Below are 26,127 nucleotides of genomic sequence, written 5' to 3' on the forward strand. Positions count from 1 at the left end.
CTGACTTGACTGAAAACCGAAAAGTGCCATGTGTGGAAACATGTGAATATGTGTTTTGACTTTACTGTGGTTTAAAGTGGCTGTGCGAGGAGATGATGCATCCATTGAGTTTTTCGCACACTTCCACTTCTTTAGATGAATGCTTGTGAAACTTTGGAGTTTTTGTCAGAAGTTGAGTCGCCCACACATGCGTGAGTAGAGCTGGAGCTGCGCGTTTCCTCAAGAACATAGTGATATTGTGATCAATATTATGATCCTCTTCTCTTTATTTACATACATTCAATTGTTTAGGTTTAGAAAAGATTAATTCATGCGGGTTAGGGTTTAGGCTCAGTCTGCTGTGAGGCTGATGCTTTTGATGCTCTGATGCTGTGAATTCTGTGTTTTTTGTTGATCTTTGGACCCTGAAAGTTCCAAATAAATTGGTAATTTTTTTGAATAAACTCTGAATATCCACCTGTTTTGTTTTCCTTCTTCTTAATCCTGCTATCTGGGCTGTCCACATCCCAGGTCAGGGTGAACACTTGGTTCCTCACAGGTTGTCATTAAAAAAAATAAGACTAATAGAGACAATAAGCAGCAAGAAAACACACAAAATAACAACAATGAAACCAAAGTGTGACATTAAATAAGGACAACTATAAAGAGAGATTTGTGGTGGTTCGTTAGCTGGTTAAAATACTGAAAAACTGACACATAAGAAACACAGCTACAAGAAAAATGCGTGAAATGGACATTTTTCAGGACCGCAGACCGTGACTGACAATTAAAGGATCAACTGACACAATGGCAAGAAAGGATGGACTTTCCTTTTGTCCCCTCTTTTCTCTTTCTTTATTACTTCTCTCATCTTCCTTTGACAGTTTTACATTATTTAGCTACTTCTGTTATGTTTGTTTTGAAAAAAAAAAAAAAACCAACAAAAAACAGTCTGAATGCTAAGTATCTAATCCTAAAGGAATTATTCATTCTGAATGGCATGGTGACATTAAAACTAATATTTCTTCCAGGGGAAAAAAAGATGAAGAAAAAAAAAACACCAGAAAGGTATTTCTTCCTGTCCACAAAGTGCATGTGTGTGTTAAACCTATATGGTCTCTTGTTAGGGGATAAAAGGAGAGAAAAGCAGCAGACAGAACCAGACATAAATCTACTCGCTGCAGATGTGATGGAATTCTAACTTGTTCATGCGTTGTAGAACAACACATTTTGGATTGTGCTCATCAATTTAACACTAGGTTATGACCATTGTTTCTCTTGTAGTTTATGTACTCTCTGTTTATACATGAAATGTATGTTGACACAATAAATGTACCTGTCTGTCCTATCTCCTTCTCTCTCTGTCCCCTCACCCCAACAGGAACAGCAGAAAGCCGCCACCTCTGAGCTTGGTTCTGCAAAGGTTTCTTCCTGTTAAAAGGGAGTTTTTCCTTTAAACAGTCGCTTATGCTTTCTCATGTGGATCTGTTGGGTTTTCTCTGTAAAAGTGTCGAGATGTAACTATGTTGTAAATGTCACTTTATAAATAAAGCTGAATTGAATTGAATTGAATTGAATTGAATTGAATTGAATTGAATTGAATTGACAGGTATTTTGTATAGGTTGCACGTGGAAAAGTCCTTTTGAAATTATGTTTTTCTCTGTAAATTTAAACTTGTTGTCGTTTTATGATGCTTTCTCAAATTGATTAACCTTCTTGTCACATGTGGATTTAGATTTTTTTTTCCAAACTTTTTAATTTTAGAGTGTAACAAATCAAAATTCCACTATACGTAAAGAAGAGACAAAAGTGTACAGTCAAGTGGTTGGGTTACTTTCTCACAGCGGAAATACGAACCGTGTTTTCTGGGGCGGGCTTGACACCGCCCGGCAGATTCATTTCTCGAGAATCACGTGGTGCGGGGCGCGGGGGGTGGGGGTGATAAAAAGGAGCGCTCCTCCCTCCTCCGCCGGTCAGAGCGGGACAGAAGCGGCCCCCAGAGACACGCATCTTCTGTGAGAGTCGCTCCAGAACCGACCAAGAGGCTCAGATTCACGGTAAGAGACGCAGCGGCGTTAGGGAAACACGCTCCGGGACGTCAAGAAACTGTTTCACTTTCAGGACACGCTGCGTGATTTATGACGCTCTTTTCATAAAAACCTTCAAATGTCAGTGTCACGTTTCAAATTTGTCACCATCGTGAGATATTTAGTGAGATTTAATGTAAAAACGAAAATTTAAAAAGGTGCATTGCTTGGTTTGGCGTTGCGGACCTGTTAATGTCTGGGTTCGATTCCCAGAGATGGCTCAGTGGGAGGAGCTGCTGCGGCTGGACGCGGCGCTGCAGAGCCGCGTGAGTCTGCTGTACGAGGGGAAGCTCCACAGAGACATCCGGGGAACCCTGAGCTCCTGGATAGAGAGCCACGACTGGTGAGGAGCCAGGGCACAAATTACAGAAAGGTCACCTGAGTTGTTTTCCAGAGCTGCACAGTGTTTCTCACTCATATCATGGTGGTGAAGGCATTTACACTTTTAGGACTTTTTAAAGTTGGCAGATTGTATTTACATACGGATAAGCCTTCAACAAATTGCTGTTTACTTATTTATTATTAGATTTTGTCTTATTTCATATTTCGATATTCTATACTTAAAATTTCTTATTCATATACAATATTAGTTTTTAAGTGATAAAACTTAAAAATCCACATTTATTTCAGAATTTGTAACTCAAAATAAACTGTCGTGATGTTTTATTCTTATTAAAAACATTTTTTCATTTCCCCAAAAAATGTCACAGTGCAAAATACCGCAATTGTGAAAGAGTAGCCTTCACTTATAACATGACATCAACATAACTTTATCTATATTTTAAAGCAAGTCAGAGACCTCATGTAAAGCAAAGTGCATTAAAAACATTGCTTGACTTAGTAGTCCGATCAGGTACATTAGGCCTTTTTTTGTATTCATGGTTTGGATTCATATACACAGGCCAGAGGTTATTTTGCCTACCTTGACATGTTTCGGCTGCCAAGCTGCAGCCTTCCTCAGAAGTGTCACGTGATGTTGTCTGGTCGGCTGATTTATACAGGTTTTGGCACCAGCTTCCTACCGGGTGCAGTAGGATGACAGCGCCATCTGCAGTCCGACTTCTTCAGTACTGTGTCCCAGGTATGGGAAAGACATAATGAGCGGCTTCTTCATGGAAGACCTTGAAGCCCGGGCCCTCAAAACAGTACCACCACACTGCGGCCTTTCCCTCTGGAAGAGGTACGTGGATGACATTTTGGAAATAACAAGGAAAGGACATACACAAGAACTCACGGATCATCTCAACACACTGGATGACACAAACAACATCAAGTTCACCCACGAAGAGGAAACAGACAGCACCATACATTTCCTGGACCTGGACATAAAGCACCTGGAAGATGGCAGCATTAAAATTCACATATATCGGAAACCCACTCACACAGACCAATACCTCCTTTGGATGTCAGAACATCCCATTAACGACAAACTTTCAGTCGTAAGAACCCTTTTCGAACGCACAAAACTAATCACACAGGAAGAAGACAGAAAAGAGGAGGAACAACACATCATAAAAGCACTACGAAAGTGCAACTATCCGATGTGGGCCATAAACAAAGGCTGCCAACAAGCAAAACAAAACAAAGACACAAAAAAGAGAACAACAACAACTAAACAAACTGAGAAACAGAACAGGGCCATGGTGACACTTCCATACATCAGAGGGATCACAGAGAGAATACAACGGGCCATGAATAAGCACAACATCAGCACCCTAGTAAAACCACACATAAAACTACGGCAGTTACTAGTACATCCCAAGGACAAAATAGAGCCACAACACAAATGCAATATCATTTACGAAATACCTTGTTTGTCATGCAACAAATCCTACGTCGGGGAGACTGGCAGAGCCTTCAACATCAGGACAAGAACATCGCACTGAATGCGAAAAAGAAACATCTAAAGCGTGCACACGCTCCTCCAAACGACAGGCAGAGCAGGAACAGCTAAAGTCTGCCATTTCCGAACACTGCAAGAGGGAAAACCACCTCATGGACTGGGATCATGCCCAGATCATCGGCACGGAAAGCAACAAGTACCACCGCTGGATCAGGGAGGCCATCGAGATCCGGAAACGCGCCCCCCAGACTGTGAACCGGGCAGAGGGGGCGTATCAACTTTCCCATACCTGGGACACAGTACTGAAGAAGTCGGACTGCAGATGGCGCTGTCATCCTACTGCACCCAGTAGGAAGCTGGCGCCAAAACCTGTATAAATCAGCCGACCAGACAACATCACGTGACACTTCTGAGGAAGGCTGCTGCTTGGCAGCCGAAACATGTCAAGGTAGGCAAAATAACCTCTGGCCTGTGTATACAAATCCAAACCATGATTGCTTGACTTATGAGATGTTTGTCATAATTTTAATTTGCAAAATCCTACCAATTTATAGTTTGTGTAGTTTGCTTTTTACTTAATTTCTATTAAGATGACAACTTATTAATAATTTGAGTTTCAAACATAAGGCCTGTGGGTCAAAACTGGTCCGCAGGAGGCTCCAAGCAGAACCAAGCCACCAAGAAAATGGTTAAAAAAAAAAATTCAAAGGAAACATTATTCTGACAAACTTCTTAGTAGTGGCAAACTGAAGTGAAATAAAAGATAACTTAACTAGCATTAGCCTCAAAGCCATGCTGTCAGGTTGAGTTTGCAAAAGCATGTTAAATATTTTTAGAGATATTTCACCATATTTTGCATCAGAATGTTTCATTAAAATTTCCTTTATGCTGAGATTTTGAGTTGGTCAGTTGTGTTTAACTCCGTCCCGATCCAAACACTGACACAAACTACATGTTATCTTCAGGGACTCGGTGGCTGCAGATGAAAACATGGCCCGGATCGGTTTCCAGGCTCTCCTGGCGTATTTGGAGGAACAGCACAACCGTTGTATTGAGGAGAAAACTCTTCTGCAGGGACCCAATTTCTCCTGGATGAAAGACTACCTGATGGTGAAGCTCGGCACGCCTGACGACAGCAGGAGAAAACCCACTGCCCAGTTAACAGATTTCCTCTCTTTTTTCCATAAATTAAAGGAAAACTTTCAAAACGAGCCGCTGAAATTTGCTGTGATTCTCTCCGAGTGTCTGAAGGAGGAAAAGAAAATCCTGGCTTCAGGGGCGACGCCTCAGGTGAGACCACTGACTTTACTCCTCAATAATACTTTGAATTTTTCACATTATTTCAAGCTAAAAGCTCAATAATGAAGGGAACATTTCCCTAAACAAAGTTTTTCTAAAATGCTGTCAGAGCTCAAAATGTAATAGAAACTCAAATTGTTACAAAAAAATGTAACAAAACCCAAAATGTAATAACTATTCAATAATGTAACAAGATGCTGAGCCAAAAAGGTGAAAATTTTCTACCCAAAATGCAACAACATGCTACATCTTGGGTTCGTTATTACATTATGGGGCAGGCAAATTATTTTTCCCCTGATCTGAGCATCAGACTGTGGGGAAAAAAAAAAAGCTTTAAATGTAAATTTATCAGGCTGTAACCATTTTTTATTTGGGGGGTATTTTTGCAGTGCTTCATGGAGCCGAACAGGAGGATACTGGATGCCAAAGTCAGCGAACTGAAACGCCTGACTGAGGTACCCCCCCCCCCCCCCCCCCCCCCCCCCCCCCTTTTTATTTATTTTTTTCTTTAGCTAATGTAGACAGAAAGCATCGCTCTGAATGTGAGTTTTTCTGAATCGTTACACAGGAGGTGAAGAAGGAAATAAACACATTGGAGGACCTGAATGAAAAGCTGGACTATGTACAGAAGACGTTCGAAAGTGAAGGTAGGACCAAACGCTGAGGGCTTTGGTTCGGCCTCGTCGTCCTTCTGTGCTGGACCGGTCTGACTCTGTCCTCTGCAGTGGAGCAAGACGTCGGACTGGCTCAGTCTGCTCCCGGGCTGGAGAGGAAATGTCTGGAGAGATCCAACTTCATCACACAAACACAGCAGGTACAAGAAAAACAGACGCGGGTTTGGATATGCAGACATGCAGTGGAGTGGTTTGGTTTGTTGTTCTTTTTATGTTGTTTTTTTAGGTTCATCAGGAAGTCAGTTTGGAAACTGCACAGAATTTAAAGAGAATTTCAAAGTTTTCTGGCAGATTTTAAGCATCTCACAATCAAATGACTCAGACGGTATTTCACGCTGCTGTGCTGGAAATATTTAAGTCTCTTACACCTCGTTAACATGATAGCATAATGAGCATAATTTTTGACATTTTTTTAGGAAAGTTTCACGTTTACACAGAATCCTCAGACTTAACCATGAGGAAAAAGATAACGTGTGTATTGAAATTGTGAAGCTTTGACAGATATGAGACTACCAAAACGATGCATTATGCAAATTTTGTAGCAGCTGTCTTAATTATGAAGGCTAAACACGTTTTGTGGGTCCAGATCAATTTTATTAAAGCGTAAAGTGGAAACTGTTGGTCATGAAGGTTGCAGACCTCTGCACGACGCCACGCTCTGGCTCAGAGTGGTTTTACAAGACCTGGAGATCCATGAAATTCTTTCAAATCAACAGGACGTTTCGGGATTTGATCGCTATAGACTGTGTATCTTTAAGGGCCGTTGTCTTGTTGTGCAGATCGTGCTGGGGCAGGTGGTGCACATTTTGAAAGAGATGGAGCAGATGTTGAACACGCTCATTGGGGAGGAGCTGCCCATGTGGAAGCGCCGGCAGCAACTGGCCTGCATCGGCAGCCCGGTGAACACCGACCTGCACCACCTCCAGAAGTGGTGAGAACCACTTTATGCCACTTTTCTTCTTCTTCTTTTAATTTTTTTTTTTCTGCTATCTTGAATTCACCATTCACCAAAACGTTGTCTTGTAATCGGGGGTCTGGGTTTGAGCGCATTCGAGCCTTGGTGGTGAAAACCCTGCATGTGTGCAGGTTTACGTCTGTTGCTGAGGTTCTGCTGGAAGTTCGCGATCAGCTGCAGAAACTGCTGCAGTGGAGCCACAGATACAACACCGACTCCTCCACGATGCCCACCGTGACTCAGATCGACGCCTTCGCAGTGTCCCTGCTGACCAGACTCTTCACGAAGTGAGCACACACGCACGGCTCGCATGTTCTGCTCATATTGCACATGCTCTCTGTTTGACGCCGTGTTCTGTTGACGCCGCAGCGCTCTGGTCGTCGAGGAGCAGCCCGTCGTCCTGAAATCACCCCGGTGTCTAATACTGAAGACGAAGGTGCGCTTCATGGTCAAAGTGAGGTGAGGCTGCTCCCGCACAATCGTGAAACCGAAATACTTAAATTTATTGCAATAATTGACAAGACTGTTGCCTGTCAGACAGGACGGACATTCATGAAGTATTCATTTATTATTGGGTCACACTATGAAGAAGGGTTTCTTTTTTCAATCAACAGCATGAACAACAAGATATTTATGAGCAATGCAAGAAGACACTGCATGTACTCAGCATGCGTTTGCAAGAAAGGGGAAATATTAATCAAACATGAGCATCGTGCTGACTTTCTCCTGCTTTTTCACCAGTTTATCATTTGTTCTTTCAGCAGTGTGAGTTTGATAAATACTGATGTTAGTTGGTACAGAATACTGAAATGCTTCAAATGTTAGTATATGCTATGTACGAAAAAAGAAAGGGGAAAACCTAGTGTCTGGTTCTACTGTTAATCTTTCAGTGTATGATTGTTTTCTGTGTTGTTGGAGGTAATGCAAACACGAGCCACATCTTTTTAAACTGTATTCGCTCGTCAATCGAACTAACCTGTAAACTCATTATTCCTGAAGATGGTCCAGCTTTTTTTTAGACATTACTCCACATACACACAGAGTGCTTGGATTTTATGAAGCCTTGTGAATGAGCCCGAATGAGGAATTATACTTCAACTGGACGATCAGTCCAGAGGCTTCATACCTCTGTGTCTTTCTCTTCCCAGGTTCTTGGTAAACCTCCCAGGATTGAAGTATCAGCTCAAAGTCAAGCCCGTGTTTGACAAGTAAGAAAAACTGCTGTGAGCCAGTTTTTAACATCAACAGGAACCGTTCTTGTTTGTCAAAAATGGTATTTTTCTGTCCAAATCAGGGATGTTGAAGAGGTCAAGACACTCCCTGGGTAAGAAACCATTCTCCCCCCCAGTGTTTCACTGGACTTTGTGGTGAAGACAGACTCCTCGTTGTGTGTCGTAGGTTTCGTGTCTTTGAATTCACCAGCGCTGACAGCAAAGTGTTGGATGTGGACCCAGTGGACGGAGGTTTGATGGCAGTATTTCGGAACCTGGTATGAAATGTTACAAACAGCAAAACACAGAACTGTATCTGATGAACCCTTTAACGGAAATATGCTCTCCTCCCCAGTCCATCCAGGAAAAGGAATCCAGGATTAAAGGATCAAAGGAGGTAAGTGAGGCCGTCTATTCATGCATTCATGTGTGTCTACAAAACACTGGCTGCAGAAAAAGGCCCTTTCATTGATTGGACGCGTGTTCCTCCTCTTCCAGAATCGCCTGGGAGTCACTGAAGAGCTGCACGTCGTCAAGTTTGTGACCACGGTTCAGTTCGCCGGCCTCAAGTGTGACGTGGAGGTGAGGAGGGGCCGTTTGATTTTCTACTGCAACAAAGATGTGAAGGGATTATGGACGATTTGCGAATAATGGATCCGTTATTAGCTCAAAGGTCCGTCGATCACACGGCTCGGGTCTCAGTGCTGCATCGTGTCTCTTGTATTACACAGTTTTTTCTTTATTTTGCACTCACTAATGATAATACGAGCTATTGAGGGCCGGTTTTGGCCCACAGGCCTTATGTTTGACACCCCTGCTGTAAAACCTCACCGGACCTTAGTTCCAAAAGTCCTGAAGCCTCTCTTCCTGTGCTGTGGCTCCAGGCCAGCTCTCTGCCGGTCGCCGTCATCTCCAGCTCCAGCCAGGCCTCCAGCGCCTGGGCCTCCATCATGTGGTGGACCATGCTCTCCCCCGGAGAACCCTGGGTAAAGAAACCGCACGCTGTGACGGTGGCCTCTGGAGTCCCTGTGTGTTAAACCTGGATGTGGTCTCCCTGCAGAACCTGTCGCTGTTCACCGACCCTCCTCCGCTCAGCTGGGAGCTGCTCTCTCAGGCTCTCAGCTGGCAGTTCCTGTCCGTCGGCCACCGGGGGCTCGACGAGAACCAGCTGGCCACGCTGAGAGACAAACTAGAGGGTGAGTTCAAGGATTTTTTTTTTTCTTGCAAGAAAACGGGATCAGAGTGACTGAAGAACTCACCTGTCAGTCGTCAAACGTTGACTCCTTTGTTCACAGATCATCCTGAAGGTCTGGTGAACTGGAAAACCTTCTCCAGGGTGAGTTTTAGGAGAGGTTTCTGCAGGTTGGATTAACTGCACACATCCCGAACATCTGACACTGATTCTGTCTAATGTGTTTTTAGATTTGGTTTTGGAAAAGTGTGTGTGGGTCTGTGTACATAATCCTAACATGATCTGTCCTGATTGCCAGAGTGAAAATGCCTGGATTTGGATTGATGGGATCCTGGATTTGATCAAAAATTACATGGTGGACCTTTGGAAAGACGGGTGAGACAAGCATTACTGCACACACAATCTCCCCAGTGTTGGAGGAGGAGGAATATTTAGTCTTATGGATCAATGCTAGGAGTGTTAAATTGTCTCATGTGACTGTGAAACAGCTTTTTGATCCTTATTCACAACAAAACAAGTTGTTTACATGCAGTCTGACCTGAAACTCAGGGTTTTGCTCTAAAGCTTAACTGATAATTGTGACTCGTGTGTGTGTGTGTGTGTGTGTGTCATATCAGGTCCATCATGGGCTTCGTGAGCAGGGGGAGGACCAAATCGCTGCTGCAGAATAAACTCCCGGGGACCTTCCTGCTGCGCTTCAGCGAGAGCATCACAGAAGGAGCCATCACCTTCAGCTGGGTGCACAGCTCAGGTGGAGGTCCGTCTCTCTCTTTTCAAGAAACTCTCGTCCTGTGGATCTGAACGCTAGAAGTAGTGCAATTACCTTTTGATGTGGCTGATATTTTATTTGTAATGGACATGGCACAGGTGTTTGTGTGGCTGTGTCTTCGTACTCTCATTGCCTGTCTTCTGTCGTGCGATCCTGCAGAGAGCCGGGTGCACAACGTCGACCCGTACACGAAGAGCGAGCTCAGCACCACGCCTCTGCCCAACATCATTTACAACTACAGCCTGCTGGGGGAGCGGACGACCACGAACCCCCTGCTCTACCTGTACCCCGACGTCCCCAAAGACGCAGCGTTCAAACGCTACTACAAAGCCAGTACGGTGCCTCGCGCCTGCCAGCAGGGGAGTGAATGTGGCCTTTTGACTTCATGTTGCTCACCATCTTCTCTCCTGTTTGTTCCAGAAACGGCAGTTAAAGGATACGTATCCAGGAAGCTCGTGTTCGCATCAGAGTAAGATGGTTTAGACAAAAAATACAGAAACAAAAACTTGATACATTGTTCCGTGATTGGTTTTCATGGAGAAATTTAACCGTGTCCTTTGTATTCGGTGTGCTGCCGCTCCACAGCGACCCTACGCCTCCTCCATCCCCGCCTGAGGCGCCGGACGCCATGGAGACTGACATGGAAACAGGAGTAGGTTTGAACATGGCTTATCGTCATGTCAGACCACTTTCCAAGAAGATGTTTCCGGACAGATGACCAAACAGCTGTGCCAGAACTGATTATTGCTCTTTTTAATGTTATTCACCCATCGCCATGACTTTTATCATGATGATGGTACCTAAAATCTTTTGCGAAGTTTGGCAAGTCTCGACCTATAAGGAGGCAGATTAAGGAGCATTTACAGAAAGTAACTTTTTCCCTGTTTACAATCTGAGCAACATGATTGGTTGATGGGAGAAAAGGGGCGGGGTCTGAACAGTTAAAGCTAACCTCAGGCTTTGAAGATTTTTTTTTTTCTTTTTAATTGCTCAGCCACACTTGTGAAAATAGTTTCATGTTGGTTGCCGGGGTGACTGAGAATGGTGTGTGTGTGTGTGTGTGTGTGTGTGTCCTGCAGACTGACTGCCAGCAGGTGGTGGAGGAGCTGTTCTCCAGTTTGCTGGACATGCCTGGATACAGCCAGTCGTGGACTCATCAGTCCCCCGCCCCGCTGTCCCCCGTGTTCGACTGCAGTGACTCCTTCAGGTCTTCCTAAAGTGTGTGACGTCTCCTGCACAGTCCACCAGCGTCCAGACGCACGTCAGAGAATCATCAGTTGTACATTTTTGCTGCGATCGGTGGAGAAACTTGCACAGGAGCAGCTTGTAGCTGTGACCGTTTCCCTTCAGTGTTGAAGGATGTTTGCTGCCTGTTGAAAGAGGTTTTTAATCTCTTATTTCCTTGTTAAATAAATGTAATGTTTACTTACTCAGGCAAGGGGTTGAAATGTTTTTTTTATTTTTTTAAACTGATCTGTTGAATTAGAGCCCACCATGAAGGTTTCCTAAACTCTGAGCTCAGTGGTCCGGAGGAAACTGAAACATCCTGAAATTGTGGTTTTTAAAGAAAGCAGTACTGTAGTCCTTAACTTTTGTTTATTAAAATAAACATATTTCCATTACAGTGCCATGAAACGTGTGGTTTGTACTGCAGCATTTATACAGAGAACATCCAGCCTGTAGTCAGTTTTATTGGAATCAGCTACATCAGAAGTTCATATTACTTTTTATTCTTGAAAGCAGCGGACACGGCTGTCACGTTAGATGCTCTATCCGTCCACTGGGGGCAGTTTGGGGTTCAGTGTTTTGCTCAAGGACACTTCAGCACGTGGACAGTGGCGATTGATGAATCGAACATGACCTCTCAATCGAAGGACGATGGCTACACTGAGCGTTTATAAAAACGTGGCCCAACATGAAAACCACATTGCTTCCAGCATTTCTGTGGAAAAGGCATCCTGATCAAAACATCAAACTTTAGCTCTACATTTTTTTTACCGATTTCAGCTACAATAATAATTTTTTTGGGTTGTTTTTTTTTTAATACCATTTTAGTTTTTGTGTGTTTTGGGTTGTTTCAATTTCTTTTTAGCTATTTCGGCATTTTTCAGTTCATTTTTCATGGTTTTATCAATTTGAACTTTTTACCATTGTAGCTTCTACACCACTACCTGTTGTTTTTGTCATTTTTGTTCATTAAAATAACATTTTTTGAACACATTTCTAGTCAATAGTGTGTATATACAGTAAAATCAAAATGTGAAAAAAAAACTTCCTTACAATTTCCTGAAAAGCTTCAGGAAGTCCCAATAGAAACAAAATTAATTTCATTCTGTAAGAAATTCCCCAACAGATTGTTGACCATTAGTTTGGCTGGTTAATGACTGAATGGATGGATAGATAAAGACTGGTCACCGAAAATCATTAAAATAAATTTCACTGTATTTATTTTATTGTGAATCATCTTTTAAAGCTGCTTTTACCTCATTAGGTCCTGTTTCATTGACATTCATCACATCTGAGCATCCAATACATGAAATACATTCTCTTTCCTCTGAGCCTGGTTGAAATTCTTCTCTTTTACACGACCAGTTCACAACAACCACATCGATGATACTGACACTACGCAGAAGTGATTTCTGAATGCATCTGAAATAAGCTCCTGGTTACTGTTTCGGCTCTTTATGTTGGAGTTTCCCAGGAGACACCGAGCTCCAGAACCACCAGGAAAAACAGCCGCTGGAATGTTACAGTCTCCATTAAACTCTGAGTATAAACACATTTGTTTTAGTACAGTTATAGTTCATATAACGCATGTTTACATATATATTTAAATTTCACAAGAGAAAATGTAAAAAAAAAAAAAATAATAATTAAATGTAAGTGATCCCATTTCAACACCTGCTGTGCATGTTGACAATCTGTGAGTGAACTCCTCACATACACACACACACACACAAACACACACATAAAAATGTAACCTGCATCATTAACCTCAACACACTGTCCATCTGTGTGTTTTACATTTGGGGGGGAAAAAAAATCCTGCATACATCGAAAAAAGAAAACACCCTGTTTTCTATTGCATGTTATACATTCGCAGTGCAATCTGTGAGAGCAGCTGCAGAAAAAAAAAACCATGAAAAAAATAAATGTGGATGTACAGCACACACACCATCACAAAACAAGAGCGCAGCACATGGAAATCTACACACACACACACACACCGTAGATCTGCTTTATATTTAACATAAACTACGTCGATATGCTCAGAAACTCGTGTGCGAACTGCTCAGTTTCCATCCTGGACTTTACTTTTTCCTCTGAAATAATTTCAGCTATTCAAATCATTTCAGCCATTTCATTTAGTTGAACTCTTTTCTAGCGTTTCTAGCTATTTTAACAATTTTGGACTCGATTAAGTTATTTTTTCCCTCATGTTTATTTCTATATAATGTGATGAAAGTGAGCCACTACAGAGAAGCTAGATATAGAGAGTCGCATGTTTCTATAGGCTGCAGAACCTGATATTAGCTACTTCAACTAAGGATTCCAAGATTTAAAAAAAAAAAAAAAAGTCATTTGGGCGACAACACGGTATGCAGCACCTATTTTTGTGGACGTGCACTTTGACCTCAAACAATCAGCTTGAACCTGCTGTTTAGTCCTGCAGTTCAGATTCCTACCAGCAGGTGGTGTTTTAAGCTCATGCAGTCCACATAATAGGAAGGTTTGAGCCTCCAGAAATTGATCTGAATTACTGTTTAGCCACAAATCAGAAATGCACAGCGGGTTTTCAGTCAGACAGTGTATATACAGCGTCTGCAGCCGGGAATTTTCAAAAAGGAGTAAAGACGTAAACTGAAGAGACTGCACACAAGTTTTTGAGCCCATAGATATTATTTACATGACGTATGAAGCCGTCGGTCTGACATGGAGCGGCAAGAGAAGCAAACTGATACACCTCATGATCAATGTCTACCCTAAAAAATGACATGAATAATATACTTTCAACACAACAGTACAGATGTTTGGATATTGCATCAGTTAAATAGCAGTGATAAGGCGTCTCCGTTCACACATACACAAACATAGAAGGTTGGGATGGAGAGGAAGCGGAGCGATGATTTACAGCAGAAAGGCAAAGCACATCAAGCCGAACAGGACGCAGCAACAAAGAAGCCATGGCGGGTCGGGGTCGGGGTCGGGGTCAGGGTCAGAGTCAGGCCTAGGCCTGAGCGTGAAGCACGGCGCTCTACAGCAGGCTGTCCAGGCTGGTCTCCACGCTCGCCTTGTCCTCGGCCGTGCAGCTCGAGCTGTGTTTGTCGTGGTAGCTCTGCAGGATGGTGACCACGTCATGGTGGCCAAACTGCACCGCCTCGTCCATCGGAGTGTTTCCCCACCTGCAGCGCCGACACACACACACACACACACACCCAGATCAACTTTTCATTCCACGCTAGTTAACAAAAAGAGAACATCTCCTCTCCTGGCTGCTCAAATAATGTCACTTTCTGGTTTACGTTCATTTTAAATGTCATGATCTCTTGTTTTCTTTCATCATCACTGTATCCAAGACAGTTGAGCTTTCTGTTGTGCTGAAGGTTAGTAATTCAGCATTTCTTCTATCAACGTCCCCTGGTGTGAGGCGGAGGAGGAGGAGAGTCTTGCACCTCAGACTACAGATGAAGCTGTGAGGGAATTAAAGCTGTGTGCGTCTTCCCAGACTCACCTGTCTCGGGGCACTGGGTTCACCTTGCAGGCCTCCAGGAGGAAGCGCACCACATCTGTATGTCCTGAAAGGAGGAAGCAGCAGTTTAAAACATCTGGATTTAAGAAGCTGTATGGATTATTGTTCCCATCATGTTTTCAAGTTTTTACAGAGATCTTCTTTTACCTTCAGCTGCTGCCACATGGAGGGCCGTCCTGGAGTCGTAGTCCCTCTGCTCCATGTCCATGGACGACAGCGCGAACCTGCACACACCAGGAGCATCCAGCGGCTGCGGTCAGTCAACACTCTCTAACATAAATACAGCGGGCATCATGGGACGATGCAGTTTGAGCTGAAGCTTCACCGAGGACCTGACGTGGAACTCAGTTCAGATTCCTGCTCTCACCTCCTCAGCGCCGACACGTCTCCCGTGTAGGCGGCAAACAGCAGGTTGATGACGGATTTGGCCTGCAGATGGAGACACACACACACACACACACAGACCATCACAGCTGGAAATCACCGCAGTCCACTGCTGGTAGGCGGGATTAGTTTGGAGACAGCAGGAATCTGCAACCCGTCGAGGCCACAAAGGTCACGTTAAAAATGAAGAATGGAAAATGTTAAAATAGAAATTCTTTGACCTTCATTGGCAATGCTGGTAAACCTACATTTTTGATGAAAAGTTGTGTTGAAACTTCAAAAATAGCTATGATTACTAGTAGCAACTACAAAAAGATAAAACGGCAAAAACTGTCAGAACAGCTAAAAATGATAAAATGGAGGAAAAAAGGGAAAAAATTTGAAGTAGCTTTAAAAAAATATTTGGAAAAATAATTCAAAAAGAGTAAAAAGCTGGCAATAAAAATTTTATAAAAGGAATAAAACAGAAAAAAACCCAGAACTGTTCAAAATGATGAAATGCTTGAGACGAGTTACCAAAAACAAAACAGAGGTAAAAAGTCTAAAGGTAGTTTTAAGAAACATCTCAGCTCAAATGGTTGAACATGGACTAAAAATAAAAAAATCACAAAAGGAATTAAAAAAAGGAAAATCACTGAAATCAAATAACTAAAAACACACAGAAAAAAGTGCACCAGTGTCCTCGTTGTAAAGGTTCTCCATGTTTTATTTCTCCAGGTGAATCTGCCTGGTGGGAAGGGGTGAAAGGTTGCAGACCCCTGATCTGTCACGGCTCTACACACACACACCGTCCATCTGACTCCTTAACATGTTCGTTCTCAATGACCAGACTTTAAATGTGATCAGAAAGACAAAACACCATCAACGACACTCCCGCTACTGACTTACCATCAAACCGGCGGCGCTGAAGAGGTCAGAAGGTCACATCTGAGAGTTACTGAACCTGTTTGTTCTCATTCATAACCTTCGGGAGAAGATATTTACTTCTCAACCTCATGTTTTTCCCACACAATCTCGTGTTTGCTTTCTGTATTTTTAACCTCTGACTGCAGCCAGGAATCCCATGCAGAGGTTTTCTGAAGGCGTGGTTACTTTTGTCTGGTGCAATGCCGATTTTGTTCATAGAAATGCAGGAGGCCCGAGTCCTCTTCATGAGTTTTAAAAAATACTGACTTGACTTTTGTTTTTCCTGCAGAGAAAAAGGTCAGTGGCGTTTTGGGTGTCTGTTTACACAACGGCAGTATTCAGAGCCACTGACAGGGAATGTCGTTGTATATAAATAAAGTTGAGTTTAGTTTCATTTTTTGTTTTATTACTAAAAAAAAAAAAAAAAACCTGCACCCACTAGTGGCCCAACATGTTAACTGCAGTTTTCAGTGAGGGTTTTTTTCTTCTCCTCGGCGTAAACAGACATGGTTTTCCCAAAATTTTGTTGAGAAAATGCAAAATTTTTCAAAAACAAAAATGTAAAACTGTTTTCAAGACGGAGGATTTACACGATATTCACTTCACGCTGTTGAAATGTAGTTTTAGTTCATCTTCCCCCGTTCAAAGGCCCTGCGTGTCGTCGCCGTCACTGAGGGCAGTTTGTGCTGAGGTGAAAACAGGCTTTCTCCTTGAGAGGCCACCGAGTTGAGGGGAGGAAAGAAAAATTCCAGCCTGCAGACTGAACCCAAGTGTCTTTATAAAAAATCGTTGCAGCCCATCTATATGACGACAAACTCTCAGCATTTCTGAAAAATTCCACCTTGGAAGCCATTTTCAGCACTCTTGCATAAACAGGGCTTTAGAAGTGCAACATCAAAGTGAAGCTAATTTAAACTGTGCTCGGTTTCAAAATGAGTCATTTTTCACCTTCATGACATGTGAAATATTAAAGTTGCTGTTTCCTTGAGCTACTTTTAAACTTCACAACATCATCTCAGAAGCTGGATCTGGTCTTCTGCAGGGTCAGTTTTAGTTGGAGGCCTCCGCCTTAAATCAGCTGAGTGAAACTGTAACCGGAGCAGCTTACACAACCTGGTGTCGGCTCCGCTTGTCCCACATACCTCCACCTTCTGCAGGAGTCAACATGACCTCTCCGTCAGTCTCTCCTGCAAGACGGCCGTCACCCTCCTGGTGTGAGATGTTTGAAATTTATGCAGGCCTTTCCAACGTGTGAAACTTGAAGGGCCCGAGTGGGCGGGGCTTAAGTAGAGGGAGTCATTCATTGGACAACAGAGTGTTGAGGTCATTTCAATCAATCTTATTCAAATAAATGATTATTCTTATTTTATGTGTGGAGGGTAGACGCTGATCTGACTGATTAGTCATCCAAACCCGATATTTCTGTAAAATCCAGAGATGTGTGGTGTTGAAGCTGAAGGAGCGACAGAAACATGCAGACAGGTGGATGTGTCGACTTAAAGAAGAGCTGCAGGCGCAGAGGAGCGGATGATGGATAAGAGTGCTTTATTTTCATTATTTTACACCAAGGCAACAGAGATCTGGACATCATGCCGGGTGTTCCGTCTGAGGAGGCGGGGCTTCACGCAGACGGGACGCCTCGAGACTTAATGGAGACTTGACTTTACACAAACACCAGTCGCGACCTTGGAACTGCGTGGTCTCACTGATCAGGTTTACTCCGAGGTTCCCAACGGATCCATTCGTACTGGAACAGCTTTTCCCTTTTCATATAGATAAATCTGAACGTTTTTACAAACTAAAATAGTCCACAGAGAACCTCGCAGTCCCAAAATCAGCAGCTGGATGGTATGAATCATTCGTAAAGGACCGGTCTGTGGGATTTAAGCACATCTGGCAGAAGTCATTTCATTTGTGACGCTTGTCTTTAATACCTGTGAACCTCCGGGGGTTCACTCACAGATTTAAAATGGCTTGGAATCTGCCGCATCGCCACTCGATTTCACTTAAATCGCCACCACCGGTCCTCTGAATGCAGAACTGCAATTTCCAATTCAGTGGGGATAACATTGAAGACAACAAAGAAAATAAATTCAAACATAAATACAGACATGTCAAAGGAGATCAAATAAAAGACTTTTATCAATTTATACAAAAATATGCATGCAAATGAGAAACAAAAAGGACCCATACATGACATGTTCCCTCAAAATCTGCCAAGTGCATTCAAAAGCCCCACGGACAGCCATGAAGTTAAATCATCGCAGTTTGAGGAGTGGGAGAGGAAAGCCAGACTGATTAATGCAGCTCATTCCTGAAGCACAGTCATGAGGGTCTGCCGTCGTGATTCATCAGAGCAGCGTGCAGCAGACGGACGAAACCAGGCGGGTGAAACCAGGGGAGGTCGGAGGGGGAAAAGAAGGCGGGAACGGAGGTGGAAGTGAGGAGAGGAGGCCGAAAACTCTGACTTCACGAGCTGAGAGAGCTACGCTTTCATTCATTGAGAAAACAGAAGAAAAAGTTCAGTCCACAAGATTCAATTTACCAGCTGAGAGAAATTATGACAGTAACTGCAATGCTGATATGTGACCACCAGGGGCGCACTTTAGTTTGTATAAGTGGTTCATTTCAGGTGATCAGGATTACCAGGGCAGACGGAGAATTGTGTCTATTTTAAGGTTAATTTTTAATTCTGATGATAATGTGAACAAGATGCTATATTTTTGAGCGTTTCCATGAGGATCGGCTCTGACTGGCTTTAACCCAGGAAGTGCTGCTTGTTTAACGAAGGACAGTCCCGAGGCTTTTGAATACCCTGCGGCTCCACAAATTGAAAAAAAAAAAAAAAACCCCCAAAAAAACATGAGAAACGAAGAGAAAGAAAATGTAACACAGAATCAAGTTCTTGTCTCAGTGGGACACAGTAGTTAACGAGCGCACACCCACACTCACACACACACACACACGGTTCTGACAGCGGACAAGTCTCCCCAATCCTCTGAAAGTCACAGTGGAGCGACATCTAAGGCATCTGCTGACATGACATTCATGTGCAAGTGTTCGCGCTACATAGAGGAGGTCGCCTCTAAACTCGGAACGTACGAAGTGTTTCTTTGTCACACACTCTGCTGCTGAAGATCATCAACCGTGCACCCGAAAGCTATTTACACCTGCTGCTATGTACAATTCAGAGTTACAGTACAACGTGGGAGTGGGGAGAAGATTGTCGTAGAAAACCTGACTGAGAGGAGAGAGAACGTCGAGACAATACTGCGAGTGCGGCACCATTGGCCGACACTCAGAAACACATGAGGATGCATTTCTGAACCAGTTCAAAGCTTCTTACATCTCTGTCGGCGGGACAGATTCATAAAATACTGCTGCAAGATGGACACGTCCAACTTCCTCTGCTCCAGAGCTGGGTAGATGTCTGATACACCACAGGAGTGCTTCACTCTCATCTGAGATGTTGGAAAACGCTCAGTGTTGGAGTTCGAATGGTTAAAGTCTCAATTAACTGCAATGTGATGACGACTGCTCGCGTCCTACTAAGGACATGAAATAAATGTCAATTAGTAATCTAATAAACAGCTTATACATTTGGTGCAGTGCCAGGTTTGACCACGAGGCCGCAATAACTTCAATCAGCTCTGGCCTGAGGCGGTCTCTTGTTCAAAGTCAATTTAAATCCAATTTTACAGCCACAAAACTTCCTCAGAACAAATGAGCACATTAAAGTTTTCTCATCATAGCGGCGGTGAAGCTACTGACGTAGCTACGCTCCACACCTACTGGAGTCCAATGGCACGTTTTAAATAAACAGTCATCTACAGATTCATTTATTCTACTCCACCTAATTTGCAAATAAAACTGCATTTTTTTTTTTATTTTATTTTTTTTTTTACTTCATGGTAAATTTTTGCTTAAAAAAATGAATAAAATACTCTGATCACAGCAACCTGGACTCTGAGCTACTGTCCTGAAGTGCCTTTTGCTTAAAATATACCTGTATCATTTTATAAAGGAAAGCTTTCAGTTCAGCATCTCCGCAGTAACTGGAAACTTTCAGATGGTTATGGAGTTAAGTAAAGGATTTAGTTTGGATAAAATCCCGACTGTTTGCTGTCCAGCAAAGACAAAGATATTTTTAACCTTTGAGAATGAGTCGCGCTTAGTTCTGAATGGATCGTTTTTGCGTAGAGTCCTTCTACTTTTGGCAAGTATCAACCTTCATACCCAGCTCTGTCGGCGAGTATTTTAAGCGCGGGTGAGAGCGACACTCCTGATTTGAGCGTTTTAATCTTTGGTTGTTTACATTCAGGTAGAAAGCGGGATCAGTTCTAGACTAAGGCATCCTGTTCGACCACCAGCAGATTTCTGAGCCTCCGTCTGGAGGAGCAGTGATGAGCAACACTGAGTCACACGAATTTCTACCGAGAGTCCCTGAAACTGCATGAAGAACCAGATCATGGCTCGACCCAACGCTTTACTGCATCTGTTTTAAATATCATCCAATCGAGATGCAGGTTTCTTCACCTGGACTCTCAGATTACAGACACACAGGGAGGCACAAATAATCCTAATCTCTGTGCAATCACTTTTAATTCACTGTTGAAGCTGGGATACTGTTCTCCAGTGATAACGACTGAACTTCAGCCCTCAACGTTTGGTTCATTTCCCAGAACAAATTCATAGCTCATCTTTACAGAAATGACCAAACATCTTTAGCCTGACATTTAAACACTGTTTACCTGCTACACTGCAACAGTTCTGCCTGTGCGCAGAAAGAAGTCCCAGTGTGTTTTAAAGACTAAAAACAGTCTAAAATGCGGCTGTACCGAAGCGCCCTGTGTGCAGACGCGTCACTTTATTCAGGTTTTCCTCCACTTCTGAAAACTAACCCTTGGTTCACATCGTTTCAGAATTGCAGTGAAGGGGCTGAGGTCAGAGGTCACGTCCTAGACACGCTAAGGCAACGAGCTCCTTGTGGGAATTCAGAGTGAAACACAGTAACTTCATCCCCTCCGACGCAAACACACAAAAGTTTCCCCAGTCCGTCCACACAGTAACTGCTTCACAAGCAATAAATAATCCTCTACATTAATCTATGTATAAATATTCCAGGGCGAGGAAAGGTGTTGGTGGCTGCTGCTGCGAGAGGTGAGAGGTGAGGGTGTGAGGGGGGAGGAGGGCGGGGCGGGGCGGGGTTGGGGCAGGGCGATCTCCTTTTTTATTCTCTCACTCTGCAAAGCTTCACTTGCTGACAGTGTCCATCCTATAGACTACAGTGGTGGAGCTGTCCTGGTGCGACTCTGTGGGAGACACCTTTTTCCAAAGGGGGGCTTTCAGAGCGAGCTCTTGTTGGAGGCTCTCGTAATCCATGGGTCCGAAGTTGTGTTGCTGTTTCAATCGACACGGATAACACATTAGTCTTACTGCCGCCTCAGGTAGGTGTGTGTAGGTGTGTGTGTTGTTTGCTTTATGCACCTTAAAGGAGACCTAATCTTTTACCTCCTGCAGTTACACCGGGGAGACATTTATTGAAAAGTGAATTGTTTTCTGAATGTTGAGTTGTTCTTGTCGATAACCTTGCTCTGATGGGCCAGCTGCTAGAAAGATCATTACCTGCTGAAGTATGGGGCTCTTGTAATTTGACACCAGCCTCATCGTTGTGATGACAATTAAAGACTGACAGCGTTGGGTAAATGACAATGATACATTATTTTGAATAACAAATTGTACTTAAGATCAAATCATGACAACGTGTAAAACGAGCGAAGTGCCAAAAGTAACAATCAGGGCCGTTTTCATGACCATGTTTCAAGTGAAATCGCATCATTTTTGCATTTTCATTTCACAAAAGTTTTGTAAACAATAACTTTTTACATGGAAATGGTGGAAAAGCTCAAAACTATGTAGTTCGAATGGCAGGTCACAAGTAGGCGCTGTTAACACTGGTGTTGTGCTGAAAACACACATGAGCGCAGAGAACAAAACAAAATATAAACATTAACAATGGCGAGTGTGTGGACATTCCTATGGATCAGGTATGGGATAATAGAAAACATTTCTGTCACGATTATTCCGGCAAATATAATTATGATTAGCGATATCATGATAATTATCAAAAATATGCTTTCAACTTTAACATACTCTAATCACTTTGTCTTGTATTTTTCATTGCACTTTTCTGTTAAATAACCTTGTTTTAAGTGAAAATAACAGGAAACCTTTAAATGTCATGAATTATTTATGAACCAAACGGTCCTACCTTAGGTGTAACAAATAACTACTTTTTTGGAATCCCATAAGTTAAAACAAATGTTTAAATAAAAATACAAAAAAAAAAAAAAAAAGCAACACTGTTTGACAGGATTGTACTTCAACAAGTGAAGGCAACAGTAATAATTCCAGTTGTTCGGATTATGTGAAGCGGTTTTTAGAAAGTTGGGGTTGCAGTGACTCTGAGCACCATTGTCAGTAATCAGGAGCCCAAATCGCCACGGAAGTTTTACGATTTCACTTGAAAACATGGTCGTGTAAACCGGGCCTGTATTAGCACGGAACGTAACGTGTTGTAGGAAAGAAACGAAGAGTGCAGAGGATGTGGCACTAAGCTTGTGGAAACAGTCAAAACCTCTGTCTGATTTTTGTCAGTTCGTTTACTTTCAATAAGAGTCAAAACAAACTAATCTATGTAACGCATTTAGCATGAAAATTAAATTCTGTATATTTTAAACATGGCAGAGAAGAAGGATGCGAGGTCTCCTTTAAGTATGACGGAATCATGTCAAATGAAGCACTTTGGCTTTGTGTGCATTTTGAATATTAACAGCATCATTTACACTTTATGTGAAATGTTTTTCTGGCTGAGCGTTGGTGGTAACAGAGGTCAGCGAGAGAGACCTCTGCTGATTTACGTGTCTGGAGGAGAAAACGGCTCAAGGTTCCAGTGGTTTCAGGTGTTTCTTTCCCCTCATTTAGACCAAGGTGTGGAGCATCCTTACCCGCTGGTCCCCTCCCTCTCGGCGGGGGTCGTGCTTCTTGGCGAAGTGCCTCAGGTTGTCATAGTTGTGGAAGTTGAAAAGCTCAACCAGATCCTGAAACACAGGGGAAAAAAAGTCACCTCAGGGGTGTAAAACATTAAAAACCATAGTAACCTCACCCATGTCATTTAGCTTGACTTTCAGTGTTGACTGATTATTATTATCATCTTTTTGTGTCCTAATCACTGAAGCAGTACAAAACAGGAATGCTGGGTTATTTTTTAGAATTCAGGTTGGCCGCCACATCACCAAAATAGGGGAAATTGATTTTTTTTTTTGTCTCAGTCGATCAATATTACCGTAATAGAACAATGGAAAGAAAGGAGAGGGCTAAAGCAAGCGAGAAAGAGAGAGAACTAGAGATCGATAAATAAAATTCTTCGCAACTTTGCCTCTCTTGCAAATAAACTAATTTAACTTATCTGTTGACAAACACACCAGTTTAAGGTTTTTTTTCTAAATGTCCCGCTTCGATTTACAATTAGTTGCAGTCTTTGTAAAAGATAAATGACTACAATTACCAAAAGTTTTAAACACTTTTGTTCTTAATGGCTATATTGATCTCATTATGTAGATTACAATCAGCCCAAACTCTTATTTTCAGAGTCTAACAACCAACTGTGCACCAGAGTTTAGTGTAGGAAAAGTTCTGATCTGAAATCTGAGCAGAGGGAAGAGGAACGCCACGTACCGTGCAGAACTGGATTCCTCTCACCGAGTTTCCCAGCTTGTCCAGCGGAGGCGCCCAGCACATGATGCCCATCACGTTGGGCACAACCAGCAAGATTCCCCCCGATACTCCAGACTTGGCAGGCAGACCGACCTGCAGCAGAGAGAGCAGACAGACGCTTACATAACGGCAGATCTGCTGTGTGTGTGTCTCCTGCTGTGGCATCAGAACCACACGAAGCTGAAAGATGGAAAGCTGAGAAATCTTCACAGCTACAACTATGATTTACATAAATAGACTGACAAATAGTTTATCGATCCCGTCTTCTTTGGACCTTGGACGACACCGACTCTCTGAATAAATTCTATTATTGCAGTAATCTTTGTGCAGTTGTGTGTTTTTCACTCACGTGGAAAGCAAACTGTCCGGAGAAGTCGTACATGCCGCAGGAGTGCATCAGGCTCAGGGTGTTTCTCACGGCCTCCGGGCTCAGCACACGCTCCCCCGTGATTGGGCAGATCCCACCGTTGGCCAGCGTGGCGGCCATGACGCTGGCGCTCTCGCAGGTCACCTCGATGGAGCAGAGCTGGATACGAACAGAGGACGCATTTTATAGGATTTCTCGACCGAAACGTTGGGCGCAGCGCGAGTCGAGCGTGTGGCTGTAAAATCCACTCCCACGCTCGTCTGGACTGTGAACACCAGCCACACGGTGACAAAGCTATTTGTAGCTAAAAGCCCAGTAATCATGATGATGGATGGACACTGTTACAGACTGATGAGGAAGATCAACAGCACTAAAACCATATTCAGTCATTAAACAAGGATGAATATACAAATAAAGACACAGTTCCACCCACTTGAAAGTAGAAGTCCAGTACAGATGTCATGTCAGTTCCCTCTGGGAAACACTGCAGAGAAAAAAAGCAGACACAATGAGTAAGGTCAGAACGCCACAGGAATCAAAACCAAGAGACAAGAGTTTGTATTATAATTAAAACTAATCCTGCTGAGCTTAGTGGGGACTTAAGCTTGTTGAAGTTAATACTGGACATTCACATATATTTTTGATAGTACTGCAGGGATAAAACAGTTGCTGAAGCCCCTCCCTTACTACTGAGAAACTCTTGTTATAACTGTGAGACACACTGAAAATAGAGAAACAGAGCTTTGAGTTCTACCAGACAGTTTGTTATAAACTATTCCTAAAGCCATGCGTTGTTTGTGATTGGCAACAAAATGTCATTCCAACTTGGAACATGGCCTCTTGGTCTTTTCACGTGAAATGACTCCAACAGTGGGAGTTAATACATGAACTTCAACCCACAGTGAGTCTGATTCATCAATGAAGGCTTCACCGCCGGCGTGAAGACGGGGGAGAAGTGGGTCAGGAAGCGTCATGATTATGAATGATAATTCAACGTAACTAAACAAACAAAAAGAAGCTGTTTCACCTCCGGAGCTTCAAGGTGAATCCTAATATCTCATTAACTCTACAATTTTAAGATGCAGGCTGAGTATGTGTGTTTAAAGAAAGATGTCAGTGAGGCTTTGGGTAGGAAAACTGGTGTTAAGTAAAAAGTAAACGGTAATGACTGAAAATGACTGAAAACTGGAGCCATGCAACATCGGTGTGGCAGCGTGAGCAGCTCCCCCTATAAGGGAAGACATAAACTGAGGACTTTTATTTAGACATGTTGGAATTGATGATCAACAGTTTCAGATGTTTACGGCGGAGTCAGAGTGTTTGTGCTAAATGTGATCAATGGCAAAAGCTCCACTACTACAGTAAGAACCTCTTCTGTAAATGTAGGAAACTCTGCTGGGGCAATACAAATAGGTCAGATTACATTATACCTTCTTGCTAGTGGAAAATCAAACATGTTGGCTAGATACTACTTCAACTCCAGACATGAATGTGCTGTTTGGACGCCTTCACACTGGGAAATCAGGAAGATTAAAGCTGATAAAGTTTGTATGTAACACATAATCAGCAGCAAAAACCTTGAAGCAATGATTAAAACAGTCAAACCACAATAGAAATGGTTAATATTTATGGCTTGATACATTAATAAAGAGGTGCTTCATCTTGTTAGGATGAGTTTAAGTGTCTGTTATAAAGCTGTGGCTTTGCAGTGTGGACGGAAACAAGGGTCAATTAATAATCCACGTTTCAAGTCTCCTGTCCTGTATGTTCAGGCTGGTCACAGAGGTTAAACTGTGAGCGCAGAATGTTTTCTAGGTCTGTAAATGTTTAAAGACTTATGGGCTAGCAGAAGAACATTAACCGCTATTTCTCTGCTTTCTGCCAGTTTTTACATTTTCTAGTCGGATTTTTTTTTTTCTATTTACCATATGTTA

At 42.9% G+C, this 26,127-nt stretch overlaps 2 protein-coding genes across 6 annotated transcripts in view; one reads left to right on the forward strand and one right to left on the reverse strand.

Moving 5' to 3' along the window:
• The first annotated feature begins 1,914 nt into the window (after positions 1-1,914).
• On the forward strand, positions 1,915-11,632 carry LOC115403830 (signal transducer and activator of transcription 1-alpha/beta-like). 3 transcript variants are annotated; one of them, XM_030112844.1, is made up of 24 exons: positions 1,915-2,037; positions 2,281-2,410; positions 4,876-5,020; positions 5,105-5,200; positions 5,599-5,664; positions 5,778-5,856; positions 5,935-6,023; positions 6,663-6,814; positions 6,970-7,125; positions 7,208-7,297; positions 7,987-8,046; positions 8,133-8,162; positions 8,237-8,327; positions 8,405-8,446; positions 8,548-8,631; positions 8,934-9,035; positions 9,110-9,245; positions 9,345-9,385; positions 9,540-9,616; positions 9,859-9,998; positions 10,170-10,343; positions 10,431-10,479; positions 10,596-10,662; positions 11,090-11,632. In XM_030112844.1, the coding sequence occupies exons 2-24, from the start codon at positions 2,283-2,285 to the stop codon at positions 11,225-11,227; spliced, it is 2,232 nt and encodes a 743-aa protein (XP_029968704.1). In that variant the 5' UTR covers positions 1,915-2,037; positions 2,281-2,282; the 3' UTR covers positions 11,228-11,632. The 3 variants fall into 3 exon arrangements, with proteins under 3 accessions (XP_029968704.1, XP_029968706.1, XP_029968705.1); XM_030112846.1 differs by lacking the exon at positions 2,281-2,410 and having other exon boundaries at positions 1,967-2,037; XM_030112845.1 differs by lacking the exons at positions 1,915-2,037; positions 2,281-2,410 and adding an exon at positions 4,303-4,358.
• The window catches only part of glsb (glutaminase b), a 37,658-nt gene continuing 23,131 nt past the window's right edge, over positions 11,601-26,127 (reverse strand). The window contains exons 5-12 of one of the 3 annotated variants that reach the window (XM_030112849.1): positions 24,627-24,677; positions 24,176-24,352; positions 23,788-23,919; positions 23,058-23,150; positions 15,128-15,189; positions 14,908-14,984; positions 14,743-14,806; positions 11,601-14,413 (exon numbers count right to left, since the gene is read on the reverse strand). In XM_030112849.1, the coding sequence (XP_029968709.1) occupies positions 14,266-14,413; positions 14,743-14,806; positions 14,908-14,984; positions 15,128-15,189; positions 23,058-23,150; positions 23,788-23,919; positions 24,176-24,352; positions 24,627-24,677 (804 nt within the window). In that variant the 3' untranslated portion in view covers positions 11,601-14,265. Of the gene's footprint in view, positions 14,414-14,742; positions 14,807-14,907; positions 14,985-15,127; positions 15,190-17,578; positions 21,451-23,057; positions 23,151-23,787; positions 23,920-24,175; positions 24,353-24,626; positions 24,678-26,127 lie in introns of those variants that run through there. The other 2 variants (XM_030112847.1, XM_030112848.1) reach the window with 2 other exon arrangements.

Source organism: Salarias fasciatus, chromosome 16 (assembly GCF_902148845.1).
Source record: "Salarias fasciatus chromosome 16, fSalaFa1.1, whole genome shotgun sequence".
Classification (NCBI taxonomy): domain Eukaryota; kingdom Metazoa; phylum Chordata; class Actinopteri; order Blenniiformes; family Blenniidae; genus Salarias; species Salarias fasciatus.